At 45.2% G+C, this 14797-nt stretch overlaps 1 protein-coding gene across 8 annotated transcripts in view; it reads left to right on the top strand.

Moving 5' to 3' along the window:
* ZNF704 (zinc finger protein 704) overlaps window positions 1-14797 on the top strand; it is a 165489-nt gene that overhangs the window by 37921 nt on the left and 112771 nt on the right. For 7 of the 8 annotated variants that reach the window (XR_007772645.1, XR_007772642.1, XR_007772641.1 and 4 more), the window contains exon 2: window positions 11422-11669. Coding sequence is in view for 3 of the 8 variants with exons in the window: in XM_050941068.1 (XP_050797025.1) it covers window positions 11443-11669 (227 nt within the window). In the remaining 5 variants the exon portion in view is untranslated. Of the gene's footprint in view, window positions 1-9617; window positions 9661-11421; window positions 11670-14797 lie in introns of those variants that run through there. The other variant, XM_050941069.1, reaches the window with a different exon arrangement.

Below are 14797 nucleotides of genomic sequence, written 5' to 3'. Positions count from 1 at the left end.
AGGATCTACAAACAGCCCTTCATTGCTTCTCAGAAGCTTACAAAAGCCTAGGGCTAACTCTGAACCTTGGCAAAACTCAAGTTCTCCACCAGCCAGTTCCCAGTCAATCATCAGACCCAGCAAGGAAGATCTACATTGACAAAGAAGAACTGGAAAATGTAGAACACTTCACCTATCTTGGCAGCCTTCTCTCACAGAGGGCAGATATAGATGTCGAGATTCAGCACAGAATTTGCTGTGCCAGTCTTGCATTTGGCAAACTGTCTCGCTGGGTGTTCAACAGTCATAACATCAGAACACATACTAGACTTCATAAACTAAAAGTGATGGTGATCCCAACTCTCCTCTCTGGCTGAAAGACTTGGGTGAGCTATGGAAAACACTTGAAAATCCTAGAACACCAGAACTTTCTTCGGAAGATCCTCAACGTAAAGTGGGGGGATCATTGCACTAATGTCAATGTCCTCACAGAGGCCAACATCTTCAGTGTTGAGGCCCTGATTATCCAGCACCAGCAAAGGAGGAGCGGGCCCTATGTGTGCATGCCTGATGTATGCTTACTAAAACAACTTCTGTATGCCCAACTTACCAAAGGGGAGAGGAAATGGGAAGGCCAAAAGAAACGCTTTAAAGACACCCTCAAGATAAACATCAAGAGATGTGGCACATTGACACCACAGCCCAGGATAGGGATAACTGTCAAAGACTTCTCAGAGAGAGAATGTCCACTTTTGAGGAAAATCAGTTGCAGAAAAATGCCAGAAAAGAGAGGAAACACAACTGTCACACAGCAATCGCAGCCCAACCCTGTCTTCCAACACCACCTGCAATGTCTGCCAATTGAGCCTGTGGCTCAAGGATCGGATTCCTCAGTCACTAAAGGACCCATGAAAAATAAAACCTGTGAAAGAAATCATCATTGACCTTGAGGGATTGCTGCAACCACTACAAACTTACATCGGTATAGCTACGTTGCTCAGGGGTGTGAAAAATCCACATCCCTCAGCAATATAGGTCTACCAAGCTAACCCCGGTGTAGACAGCACTACATCAATGGCAGGAGCTTCACTAAAATGCTACAGTGGTGCAGCTGCATCAGTGCAGCTACGTTGCTGCAGTGCTGTACGTGTAGACAAGGTTTGTATTTTTAGTTGCTTATAACTTGGTCAAACTGTAATGGTTTGGGTTGAAATTTTCAGTGCTGGATATCTGCTTCAGGCTGAACTTTTGGGGAAAAGCTTTCAACCAAAATGGTTCAGATATTTCAGAGAAAGGGGCTAGGGGAAAATGTTGTTTTGCCCATGTTTAAAAAAAATTCTGAAGACGATTTCTGTGAGAAGCTCCAGCGCCTCATGTTTTGGAGCAGGAATTTGTAACTTATTTGGGGGTGGCCTTTGTGTTGGGACAGCCAAAGGCATTATTGCTCAAGAAAATCCACCCAAATTTGGCCAAGTTTATAAGTTTGAAAAATTACAGTTTGCACATAGTCAGTAGAGACTTCTTAAATTTTAGTAGCTAAATTTCACCCAAATTTCCATCTGCACTGGGCATGCTCTAGCCTGGGGTTGAACAGGACCTTCTCTGCAATTACAACTCTCTGCTGGGTCCAGGTCTGGGCACCTGAACTGAGAGCAGAGACTCTCTCTTGTAGTCTCAATGACAGTCCCCACCCACTGTTTCCAGGCAGTGTGGAGGAAGAAACTGTCTGATTTGAATGCATAGGGGACAAGAGCCAAATTGGGGGTGGGGTGCAGGAGAGTAGATTGGGACAAGGAGGCTGGTTGAAGAATAGGACTGGTTGGGCAAAGAGACTGGGTTGAGGAGTTGGGAGGGGGACACTGAGATTGGAGGAGGAGTCTGGAGATTGGGACTGGAAGCCAGTTGAGATGTGGAGCATATGTAGGGCTGGTGATTGGCCAGGATCAGAGAGAGAGAGACAGATTTGATGAGAAGCTGGTGCAGAGATGGAACTCAGGCTGGGTAAGGAGACTGGGACTGTAGTGGGGGTGGGGAGCCTAGGGTGGGGAATTCAGATAGGTGAGAATAGGAGTTGCTGAGCAAGGAGACTGGTACTGAGATGAGGCCTGAGGAGTGGAGAATGGGATCGGTTAGATGAGGAGAATGAGACTGGAATAAAGAGACGGAGGTAGGGAAGAGACAGGACTAGGGGTAGGATAGGGACAGGTTGGAGGGGAAGTGGCAGAAGAGGTCACACTTGGGGATGAGGGAGAGAAAGAAGGGGAATGGGCAGAAGTCTGTGCTCAGCAGGTCACACTCTCCTCCAGAGCTTGGAATGGAACCTAACTTTCCCAAGTCTCATCATTCCTCTGCTGTTGGCAGATATCTGTGAAACCCGCTGGCAAAGTGACCTATCCCCCCTCTGGTGCTGGTCCACTTTGGGGATGACAACCTACTACTGCTGTTCCATGTTCTGTAGCACAAGTGGCAGAGGTCTCTGCATCAGATCTAAAGTAGAGGTTCCCAAAAATTTTTTGCTGATTCTCTTTCAGAGATTCATGTACCATGTTCACACTCCCCCCTTTCTAAGGGGATGGGGGGAGATGGATGCCTTGTATTTTTGGGGGCTGTGTGAGGGCATGCCCAGTACCCACAGGAACTGGGGGTAGTTCTCACCCTGCGTCAGTTGGGGAAGGCTTCCATTCACTACAGGGTTTGGGCAGTCTTGGGTGCCAGGATCAGATTCCTACCAGTCTTGTTCCATCCCTGCAAAGGGGAAGTGAATGAGGCCATACTGGGGTCAGTGGAAGGTTGTATCCCATAAGTACTGCTCCCCATGCTGGACAGAACCTCCTCTGACCCTGGCCCTTCTGCACAGCCCTGTCCGCTTCCCTTGCTCAGGCTGTGTTTGGCAGGGGGAGTGGATGGGGCTCTGTGCCCTGGGGCCATCCTGAAGTTCTGGGGTCAGGACAGATTTCGGTCCATCAGAGGGGGCAGTACTCCTATGGTACAGCCTTCTACTCCCTGCTCATAGAGTCCCCTCCAGCCTCCTCAGTAGAGAGTAACTGCCTGTTGGTTGCTGCCACAGCAGTGGGAAAGTGAAAAAGGCAGAGAGCCTAGTCCTGGCAGCTGAGACTGCCTTGCACAGAGCCCTGTCCACTTCCCCTGCTGAGCAGAGCATCCTGCTGCCCCAGGCTCTTCAGTGTGGCCCTGTCACTACCCAATAACCTTATTATACTGTCCAGAGCATGTGTCCCACAGTTTGGGGACATCTGATCTAAAGGTTCCCAACCTGGGTGATGACTTTTTGTAGATGTCAGTATAATGGCACATGTTGGGATTAGTTTTTCACCATGCTTTTTAAAAAGTTGGGAAATTACACACAAACTATATTAACAGAACATTGGTAAGGTTGCAAAGTCAAGCACTAAAAAGTTAGGAAATGCCAGGATTAAAGTTGCATGTGCAACCTTAATTTGACCCCCTGGTGCATATGCATTATGATAAAGCCTTTAATTACATGATCATATAACTTTTTCCTGCCAAGGCCCCAGCCTCATTCAATGCACAGGGTCGACCTGTTCTGGGGATTAATTGGTTGTGTAGTGAAGGCAGCTGTTTTCTGTAGGACCCCTGTCTCATTTGTTACAGAAGTTGGAAGGTGTGTAGTGAATGAAGCAGGTGATTGTAGGAAGAAGAAGGTCATTGTCATAATTAAGGTAGTTTAACTGGATTCTCTTCCTGCCTGTGCCACAGAGTCCCTGTGAGGTCCTAATCTTCATAAATCAGACTTTTCACAGCAAGTCATTGATTTTGTTTTCCTGATATTCTGGGTGTCTGACTTGAGATCCCAGGGTCCAATTTGCAGAAAGGCTGAGCACTCACTGCTGCGACTGAAGTCAACGGAAGCTGCGCTTTGTGAAAAATGAGGTTCTAGGCATCTCAGATTGGGCACCCAAAATTAGTGGATGCTTTTGACCTTAATTTCTGTGCCTCACTTTTTCATCTGAAAAATGGGGATGATAAATACCCCCTCTTTCATAGGGGTATTTTGAAAAGAAATTCATTAATGTTTGTGAAGCACTAAGATGCTTTACTGATATGCACCATAGAAAAGTCCATGAGGAAATTAAAAATTGTGCCTTCCGAGTAAGGTTTGAATAGTGTCAAGTAAATAAGGCATGGGGGCACACAGTGACCAATTAGGAGAACATAAAATGTCCATCTTGTGCACTGAATATGTTAGGGGTCATGTGGAAATCAAAAATAGTATGCGATCATGTACTTAAATACTCTCATAACGTAGCAGGCACAGGAGCTAAATTAAGGTTGCACAGGCATTAACGCTGACTGTGTGTGTGTGTGTGTGTGTGTGTGTGTGTGTGTGTGTGAATTCTGACCCTACAGCAATATTGAGGGACCGCATGAGGCCCTTGAGGAGGGACTTCTAGTCTATTTTTTAAATCACCATTTAATCACCATTACCACAACCAAATTTATACCGTCTGTATCTTAGCTCATAGTTCTAGTTGTTTACATGTTGAGTGTTTTGCTTTCCAAGACAGTGGAAAGGCAAATTTTCTCAGTAGCATGTCAACTGGCTGTGCATCAAGAAGTATAAAATGACTAATGCTTTCTACTATTTACATTTGTAAAGGAACTGTTCCAGTTTCCTGTTGAAACTGCTAGTAGTCCTGCCATGAAAACATGAGAATGAGACACACATTAAATCATTTGTCCTAAGTATTTATGTGCCTGTGGTAATATGTGCTTTTCATAGCAGAACAAACTTGGCATAATTATCTATCCTGTGAACTGAAAATAACATACCATTCTCGTACCTGCCAATGTTTGAAAACTATACATCAAGATGTTTGGGAGCAACAAACATCTTTCTGCTCTGTTGTTAATAATTTGTCAGGAGACCTTTTTTTGGAGGGGAAAAGAGGTAGTTTACTTAAGATACGTCTACACTGGAAGTTTTACTTTTAAAATTTCCACTGACGTACAGCTGCCAATATGGCCATATTGCTAGAGTGCAATCTCACTTGTCTGCATTTGCAAGTGAGCTCATCCTCAGTGATGGGTTGTGTTGGTAGAAGATGTGAGTGGGTATCCCAGTGTCCCCTGCACCACTGGCCAGTACACTGCCTTCTGGGGAAAGATTGTAGTGCATTGTGGGATACTAGCACTCCTCTCAGGGTATTATGGGAGTTTGGAGTCAAATTCTCACAAGCGCCACTGTACCATCCCATAACCTGCTCTTCCTTGTGCCAGCTTTCGATCTCTGCCATCTTACTGTGAGAAGTATAAATACTGAACAGATCAGTAGACCTATCATGTCTGTTTTAGAGACCAAGCAACTGATTGTACTGTGTTTGCAAACTCGACAGTTCAGTCTTTCAGCAGGCATAGCTGAGGTGGCCCTCAAGAATGTCCCAGCCAAGAGGTCACTGATAAACAACCAGAGAGGCAGCCATTGTTAGATTTAAGGGATTAGTAGACATCAAAATAAATGCCACAGCTGCTTAAAATATTTCTCATATAGATCAGTATAAAATATCTGAACAGGTCACAGTCACATCCGCTTGCGTCAGGCTTGTGCAGCAGCACATGCCATGGTGAGCGTCTAGGGGTACTTTTGAAACCCATTAGGTGTGATGGGTGCAGGGCTAGATGTCGGGTCCAGGGTAAATGTAGGGATAATGCAGTAAACACTGTTGAACTTTGGCAGTGGGGATCCTGGCAGTTATATCACTTTCGAGGATACAAGAGACCCAGAGAAAGCATCAAGATGTCTCGAGGTTGCCTGGGCCCATACGCAGCTGGCTTCTTCACAGTGATCATACCCCTGGAGCTCATTGCAGAGTGTCTTATTGCAGCGGGAGAAACAAGGCTGCTTTTCTTAGAAATGCACGGGCAAAGATCAGAGTACTTGCTGAAAGTTTCCCCGACACTGTGCCAGAGAACAAAAAGGATGTCTGGGCCAAGGTAAACCAGAAACTCTGCAAGTGGAGGAGAGTTGTGGTAGTTGGCTATTTCTGTGAGCCAGTCTAAAACCCATGAGCCAGCAGCAGGTTCTGCCTCTTTCCTGAGTCTACGCACAGCATGAAAATATTTTGGTTTGTACTTGGATTTTCAGACATGAAAGGCAAAATATTGCATTTATGGACTAGAAAACCTTCATCTCATAAGCTTACAAGAATATTTCTGCAACATCATGTAGTGAATGCCCGGGTACTAGATTGCTTGCAAGCATTGTTTTGTATTTTTGATGTATTTATTTTAAATGCTCAGGTATTGGTTTGTGTATGTCTTTTCTGGTTTTATTTTTATTTTAAAAATGTTCTTTCTTTGAAAGGCTTCTTATCAAAGGCTTCTGCCAAAGCATGTGTTTGGGAATGCTTTTTGGTATCTTTAAAAAACAAAACAAAACAAAAAAAAAAACACAGAAATTCTTTAACTATTGCTGCCCTTAAAATAAACCACTACTTTAAAACAGAATCCCTTTGTTCTCTGCTGCATGAAGTTGGCAGCCATTTTGAGAGGGAGATAGGGGCCAGAGAATGGGAAATGAAGTGTTGGGGATCATAAAGAGAGCTTTAAAAAAGTGTACATTAATGGAGGCAGTAAAATACACCTATCTGAGTCCCTATCCCCTTCCTTGATGTGTTCTGTCTCTGGGTCCAGCTGCATCTCAAATAGCTCCTAGTTATCTGTGGGCTCTGCATCTTCCATATCCCCCTCCTCAATGAACTCTTCTCACTGTGCATTTCTGGGGTTTCTTCTGCTGGATGTTGGAGGTGTCCACTGTCACAGGCTGATGATGGAGTCCCCGCTCAGTATGACATCAAACTCTGTCTAGTAGAAGCAGCTCGGGGACACCACTAGACAAGGGTTGACACATTTCCAATGGTTTGTAACTGGATCCCTGAGGCCTTGTCCCCTGCCTCGCCTCTTCACCTGAGGCCCCGCCCTTGCCCTGCTTCAGCACACCACATGCTATCGCCGCGAGCCTGGCCCCAGAGGTGGTGACAGTGGCTGCGGCTGCACCGTCTCTTTCCTTCTGCTTAGGGTTGCCATAGATTAATAAAAAACCCTGACATCCTGGCTTGTCAAATGGCACTCGGACACACAGGCTGAAACCCAGACTCTCCGGGTGAAAACAGGATGGGTGGCAACTCTACACCAGACTGTTTGTCACCTGCCTTTGCCCAGTCTTGGAATTGTCCCTGTCATACCTTAGCTTGTTCATCTCCTTTGAAATATCCAAATAAACATCCAGGCAGCAGTAGCGAGAGGTTTCATTGTAGCTTTACATGGAACCATACCAGTCAGCTTGTAAAGATGGGCTAGCAGGAATAGGGATATTGCCAAAACATCCCGGGCATTTTAAATGTGAGAACGGGGAGGATGGCTTCCAGACACTGACCCTGGGCAGCAGAGGACAAGGATTCAACTAGAGAAATCACATATGCGATTACTGCCAGGACTGTTTGTGTCCTCCAGTTTACTGATCAATAAGAATTCAAGTGATGCATAGGCATTCAAGAAGTCAGCCCCCAGCTTTGTACAGTGTGGCCGTGGCATCTTCCTCTCTATCACAGAAGTGCAGCTACTTAGCTCAGGATGACCTGTGGTTTCTGCAGGCTGCAAGTTCATATTAAACATTCATATTCTGCATTCTGGTTTATTGTTTGCAGTTTGAGTGCATTCCTTAGGCTTCTGACAAGTGACCAGTTCGAGAGCTCAGTAGCAAAAGTTTGGGTGCCTTGAAGTAACATGATCAGGCCCTTCTAACTAACTTCCTGTGCCAGCCCAGCCCTGCTCCTCCATTCCCCAGGAGTGGAGAAGTTGAGAGAATGGAGGAACTAGGCAGAGGTGTGATGTAAGCCTGGAAGGGGATACTTGTATCTGGGCCTGAGAGAGTTAGTGTACGTAACGCCGACAGACCCCAGTCATCTGTGAGCGGGATTGAACCTGGGGCCCCTGGAGCTTAGTGCATGAGCCTCTAAAGCATGATCTAAAAGCCAGCAGGCTATTAGCTAAAGTTGTAGAACAGACTTATTTGAGTCTCTTTCTAAGTGGTCTCGGTGCCACTAGATGGGATGAACACCACACCCTGGAGGTGTGTGGGTTACATGTTGAGCTAGTAAGAGTGTTGAAGGCTCCTTTGCCTCTAGGAGCTGCTAGCATGACCCTCTGGGCTCTTTTCCCTTGGCCCCAGTCCCAGAAGGTACTCTTAGGGTATGTCTACACTATGAGATTATTCTGATTTTACAGAAATCGATTTTTGGAAACAGACTGTATAAATTTGAGTGCACGCGGCCACACTAAGCACATTAATTTGGTGGTGTGCGTCCATGTACCGAGGCTAGCATTGACTTCCGGAGCATTGCACTGTGGGTAGCTATCCCATAGTTCCCGCAGTCTCCCCCACCAATTGGAATTCTGGGTTGTCACGGGTGGTTATGGGTAAATGTCATCAGTCAATCCTCCCTCCGTGAAAGCAACGGCAGACAATCATTTTGCGCCCTTTTCCCTGGATTGCAACCATGGAGCCCGTTCAGCCTTTTTTCACTGTCACCATATGTCTAGTGGATGCTGCTGAAAGACGCGATACTGCAGTGCTACACAGCAGCATCCCCTTGCCTTTGCAAGTTAGCAAAGACGGTTACTAGTCATACTGTACCATCTGCTGCTGTCATGGGTTTTCCTGGCTGGCCTTGGTGAGGTCGGTCGGGGGCGCTTGGACAAAAATGGGAATGACTCCCCAGGTCATTCTCTTCTTTAAGTTTTGTCTAATGGAGAGTCAGTCCTGCCTAGAATATCAGGCAAGCCTACTAAAGAACCAGAGAGGAAAACAGCCACTCCGGGTCAGAGCCCCAGGCATCCCACAGAAATGATGAGCTACATGCCATTCTAGGGGGTGCCCCTGCAACAACCCCACCTGTTGCTTCCCTCCCTCACCCCTCCTGGGCTACCGTGGCAGTTATCCCCCCATTTGTGTGATGAAGTAATAAAGAATGCAGGAATTTGAAACAACACTGACTTTATTGCCTCTGCAAGCAGAGATCGAAGGGGGGAGGGGCGGGCGGTTGGCTTTACAGTGAAGTAGAGTGAACCACCATTCTGCACTTGCTCAGCCTATAGCTGAAAATGGGAATCTGTGACAAGCACTAGGATAGAAGCACAGGCGGGACTGAATCTCCATTTGTGTGTGGGCCTTTGGTTGACACTGGTAAAATACAAAATGTCCCAGGATATGTGTGTTGGGGGACAGCTCTAAACGGCAGCTTAATTTTTTTATTTGCAGCAAAATGTAGAGGTCTAAGTATCTGATTGTGATCCCTGATAGCAAGGGGTAGGCTGAGGTAGGCGCGACCGCGCGGTGCTGCTGACGGGGAGAGCAGCCTGAGGCAGAAGCCTCCAGCTGCCATGATATTCCAGGCAGGACTGAATTTCCATTAGACAAAACTTAAAGAAGAGAATGACCTGGAGTCATTCCCATTTTTGCCCAGGCACCCCCGACCGACCTCACCGAGGCCAGCCAGGAGCATCCACGGGATGACGATGACGGATACCAGTCATACTGTACCGTCTGCCATCTGCAAGGCAAGGCAAGGGGGATGCTGCTGTGTAGCGCTGCAGCACCGCGTCTGCCAGCAGCATTCAGTAGACATGCAGTGACATTGAAGAAAGGTGAGAAACGATTTTTTTCCCTTTGCTTTCACAGGGGGGCGGACGACATATACCCTGAATCACCCGCGACAGTGTTTTTGACCCTTCAGTCATTGGGCGCTCAGCCCAGAATTCAAATGGTTTTCGGAGAGTGCGGGAACTGTGGGATAGCTACAGTCATCAGTCGCCCTTCCCTCCGTGAGCATCCATTTGATTCTTTGGCTTTCTGGTACTCTTGTCTCAGCTCCTTAAGTTTCACGCAGCTCTGTGTTAAGTCCCTGTTGTGACCTGTGTCCATCATGGCCTTGGAGATTTTTTTCAAATGTTTTGGCATTTTGTCTTTTGGAACGGAGTTCTGATAGAACAGATTCATCTTCCCATACAGAGATCACATTCAGTATCTCCCGTGCAGTCCTTGCTGGAGTTTTTTTTTGATTCTGGGACTGCATGGTCACCTGTGCTGATCAGCACTCCATGCTGGGCAAACAGGAAATAAAATTCAAAAGTTCGCGGGACTTTTCCTATCTACCTGGCCAGTGCATCCGAATTCAGATCGCTGTCCAGAGCGGTCACAATGGTGCACTGTGGGATAGCTCCCGGAGGCCAATAGTGTCGAATTGCGTCCACACTAACCCTTATTCGAAATGGCAATGTCGATTTCAGTGCTACTCCCCTCGTCGGGGAGGAGTACAGAAATCAATTTTAAGAGCCCTTTATGTAGACAAAAATGGCTTCGTTGTGTGGACGGGTGCAGGGTTAATTCGATGTAACTCTGCTAAATTCGACATAAACTCGTAGTGTAGACCAGGCTTATACTTGAAGTGGAAGTGTCTGAAGCATGTAACCCTCCCTTTTGTAGGAGGGGAGGCTCAGAGTGAATGCTGACCACTGTCATGTATTTAAGGGTCACAGCTTTTTGTAGCCCTGACCCATGTTGTGTGACTGGGGTCAGGAAATAAAGGCTGGTCTCTTAACAGCCCTCCTGTGTGTTTGCACCTTTACAGTGCGAGGGTCTGAATCTCCCTGTAGAAGAGGCCAAGTGGGGGCAAATTATCATAGCTGCTATGCAACAGCCTCTTTGCAACTGTGAGTTTCTGTTTAATAGTCAAACAGGACGTGGCCAGTAATTCATACTCCTGCAACCAGGAATCAGGTTCTTCTATGGGGAAGGGAGGGAGAAAGACAGGTTTAAATATGTTATCTTTATTTTCAAGTAAAATACATATGATTACATTACTTCTCGGAAGCCTCCCAGTTGTTTTAAAAACACACTTCACATTCCTTCCAAATGATATTTACAGTTATGCTGTGCAATAATTGTGGTGTGTGTGTGCGTGTGTGTGTATGTATGTATGTATAATAAAGTTTTGGTGGGCTAGCCATGTTGGATTCATTTTAGAAAGATATCCATATAAATTGTGAATTCTCCTGTTTATTTCCAAATAACGACTCTGTGTGTGTGTGTGTGTGTGTGTGAATATATAATACTTAGTTATTTGATTTATTCTTAGGTTAAGAATCATGAGTTATCTGAAGCTGCTTACCTTATAATGCAGTCAGGAATTGCTTCCCAAAACAAAGATATTATTGTCAGGACTACCTTTGTCACTAGTAAATTTCTTTTGAAGCAAAATGACAGCAATTTTAGAGTCTGTGAAGGGCAAAGAGGTAGTGGCCTAGTTAATTATGCTAAATAGAAATGGCTGCCTTAGGGGTGTTGAATTTTTCCCCTTTTAAGAGAAATAAAGGAAAATGTAATAATATTTGCTTTTAATTTTGCAGGCAGGCAGCATTAAGCGTGACATGACCTTCACTACATTTCAACAGGATGACCTAAAAAACGACTTCAGTCAAAAATTACCAGACCAACAATTTCTCCTGTTGGCCATGAGGGAGGAAGATTTAAAAACTGCAGACACCAAAAAACCAAACAGAATTCATGAGCATGAAAAAGAAAACACTCGTTCTGTCTGTCTTCTTGAACAGAAGCGTAAGGTTGTTTCTTCAAATATTGATGTGCCTCCAGTAAGGTAAGGACAGACTCTTAAAAGCATGTTTTGTTTTGTCTTTTAGTGGAAGAGGGGAGGAAAGTTTGATTACTGGTACTGTTGGCACAGTGAGGCTAATAGGTATTCTCCAGCAGGTCAAAGTAAAGCATTAAACTGTTCTTCTGAAGTGTCAGCTGGAGAACTAAACATACTAATAACAAAAAACAGAAACTGAAAGCATTTGAACCTTACCAGCATGTGTTTCTTCTGCTCCTTCTTTGTCATGAATGGCTGTGCAGGGTATAGTAAGTTTCAATCCACTTAGCTGCACTGCTAAGTGCTCTGGAAAAGATTTTTTTAAAAAGGGAAACAAATACTGAGTGCCAATAAAGGGAGGCGGGGGAGAGAAAAATGGAGATGGAATAGTATTAACAAAGAAATGGACATAAATACAGTGTGAGGTTGTTATTTTACATCAAGACCCAGTGTGGTGTAGTGCACAGCTGAGGCACCCTAGAAGAAACCTGGGGAAGGATCTGTGCCCCTGATAAGTAAGAGATTGATGACTGAGGCAGTGCCAAGGATCTTCGCACTCTTATCCCATCTGCCTGCATGCTTGCTCTCCAGGAGTGGCTGAAGGTCCCTAAAAGTGTGTGTGTGTGGGCCACTGGTGCTCAAACTGTGGTCCGGTCCCCCCCCGCCAGCCGCCCCTTCCCCCCGAGGCCTCCTTCCTGTGCTGCCTCTTCTCCCCAAGATCCTGTCCTCCACTCACTCCTCTCTGCCCCTTCCCCCCCATGCTGCTGCCCTTATGGCCTGTGAAAGGTGGGAGTGCCATGGCCCTCTTATCTCCCCCCCAACCTCATTCCAGCACCCCTGTTGCTACCCCACACCGTACCTGCATCTGCAACATGGAGCAGATACTCAAGGGAGCATGTGGGGTCTTATTCTCCATTACCCCCCTAGGACTGAGTCATAATGAGGCCTATTGAAGAGCAGAAGAGACAGGAAATGAATGAATTGAAGAAAATAAACATGAAGGGGAAGCTGACAAAGGAAAGAAAAATCTGTGTGTTCCCAGGAAGTGAGATGGGGTGTGGATAATTCAACTAAAAACATGTCTGAGCCATTGTGGTGTAAACAGTTGTGTGTACTTTTACTTTGTACATGTTATTACAGTTCTCCTGCCCACTGTGGAACTACTGTAAATGCACACAAACGTAGGTAATTTTATTAAACAATTCCACTTTTGGTTAAACTACTCAAGATGACTATTTGGGGATAAATAACAGTCCTCCAACTTGACAAATGCCCAGGTGAGAAGGCGATGACACTGTTTATTTGTATGTTTTCTGGAGTTTAAGTAACAGATAGAGAGGGAATTTCATGCTGTGTGTCTGTAGAAATGGAGGAATATAGATGGTTTGAAATCTTCTGGAACTTTGTGAGGTCTATAAACCGTTAAAGGATGAGAGCAAGAGAATGCTGTGACGGGTTGGATCACAGAAACCCCTTTGGGACTGCCTCTGAGCCCGTTTTCCCTGGCAGCTTGGGACTTCAGTATCTTGCCTTGTTTGAGCTGGACACACTTGCCTGCTGCAAACACAGATCCAGGTCTGAACCACGTCCCCCACAAGCTGCAGGCTTAACTGAAAACAGCTTAAGAAGTGCTCCTGTGTCCTACACTCAAGATACCCAGCTCCCAATGGGGTCCAAACCCCAAATAAATCCATTTTTTACCCTGTATAAAGCTTATGCAAGGTAAACTCATAATTTTTTTTGCCCTCTATAACATTGATAGAGATGCACAGCTGTAAATACAAAAAGTAGGATTTAAATGGTTCACGTAATAACAGACAGAACAAAGTAAATTACCAAACAAAATAAAATAAAACACAGAAGTCTAAGCCTAATACAGTAGGAAACTAAATGCAGGTATATCTCACCCTCAGAGATGTTCCAATAAGCTTCATTGACAGACTAGCCGCGTCCAGCAATCACTTACATCCCTGTAGTTACTGTCTTTTGTTCCCATTTCTTTCAGGCATCTCCATGGGGTAGAGAGGCTATCTCTTGAGCCTGCTGAAGACAAAATGGAGGGATTTCCAGGGGCTTATGGGTGGAAACCCTGTCTCTGTCTTGTGGGTGGAAACCCTTCTCTTCCCCTGTGTAGAATCACAGCTACAAGATGGAGTTTTGGAGTCACATGGGCAAGTCACATGTTAATGCATGACTCAGTTCTTTACAGGCTGAGCCATTGCTCACATGTTAGACCTAACATTCCCAGGAAAGCTTAGATGTGGATTGGCATCTCTCAAGGTCCATTGTTAGCCAAGTACTCCCAAATACTTGAAGAACCCCTTCACACTATGTTGACCAAATCTGCCTTAGGTGCTTTCTACAGCAAACACTTTAAATGCAAGCATAGAGCCAACACTCATAACTTCAGATATAAAAATGATAATGCATACAAATAGGATGAATACATGCAGCAGAACATAACCTTTGCAAAGATATGTTACATGGCATATCTAGCTTAGAACATATTCTGTTATGTCATATTTACACTCATAAGTATATTTCTATAAAGCATTATGGGGTGCAAGGTCACAAATGCTTTCTCTCTCTCTCTCTCACACACACACACACACACACACACACACACACACACACACACAGTTCCTGTGATGGTTCAAACGTCTCCTGATTCTCCTCTTTGTATTGGCTAAAAACTACTATAGGTAATGTTGTGGTGAATGTCCTGGGGTCCAGGTTAACCTGTAGTGTTCTTGTATGTTTTTTCTTTTTTAATTTTGGCATTGAGGTTTCAGCAAAGGCCTTGTAAAATGTCAGCATAGTAAATGTATTCCTTCCAATATGTGTAGTTGTCCACGTTTGTTTATTACAAGTTCTGCCTTTGAAGTAATATTATGGTACTGGGAGTGATAAAAGGATGATGCAATTGAGCTGCAAAGTTCAAGACTAGGTCAGGGCTTCCCCAAAGTCTGAAGGTGGCGGTACCACTGATTTTGCTCTGGCTGCTAGAGATAGAAGCCAACCGTGAAAATCCATGAAGTTCACAAATATTCGGAGCTGGGATTCTGTTTCAGCTCTATCTCTAATAAACAAGTGAATAAAATTTGAAAATCTTAGTGCAGGGATCGGCAACCTTT

The sequence above is a fragment of the Gopherus flavomarginatus genome, chromosome 2, assembly GCF_025201925.1.
Source record: "Gopherus flavomarginatus isolate rGopFla2 chromosome 2, rGopFla2.mat.asm, whole genome shotgun sequence".
Lineage (NCBI taxonomy): Eukaryota > Metazoa > Chordata > Testudines > Testudinidae > Gopherus > Gopherus flavomarginatus.
Note: the sequence above shows the minus strand (reverse complement) of the source record. Positions and strands in the feature narration are given on the sequence as shown.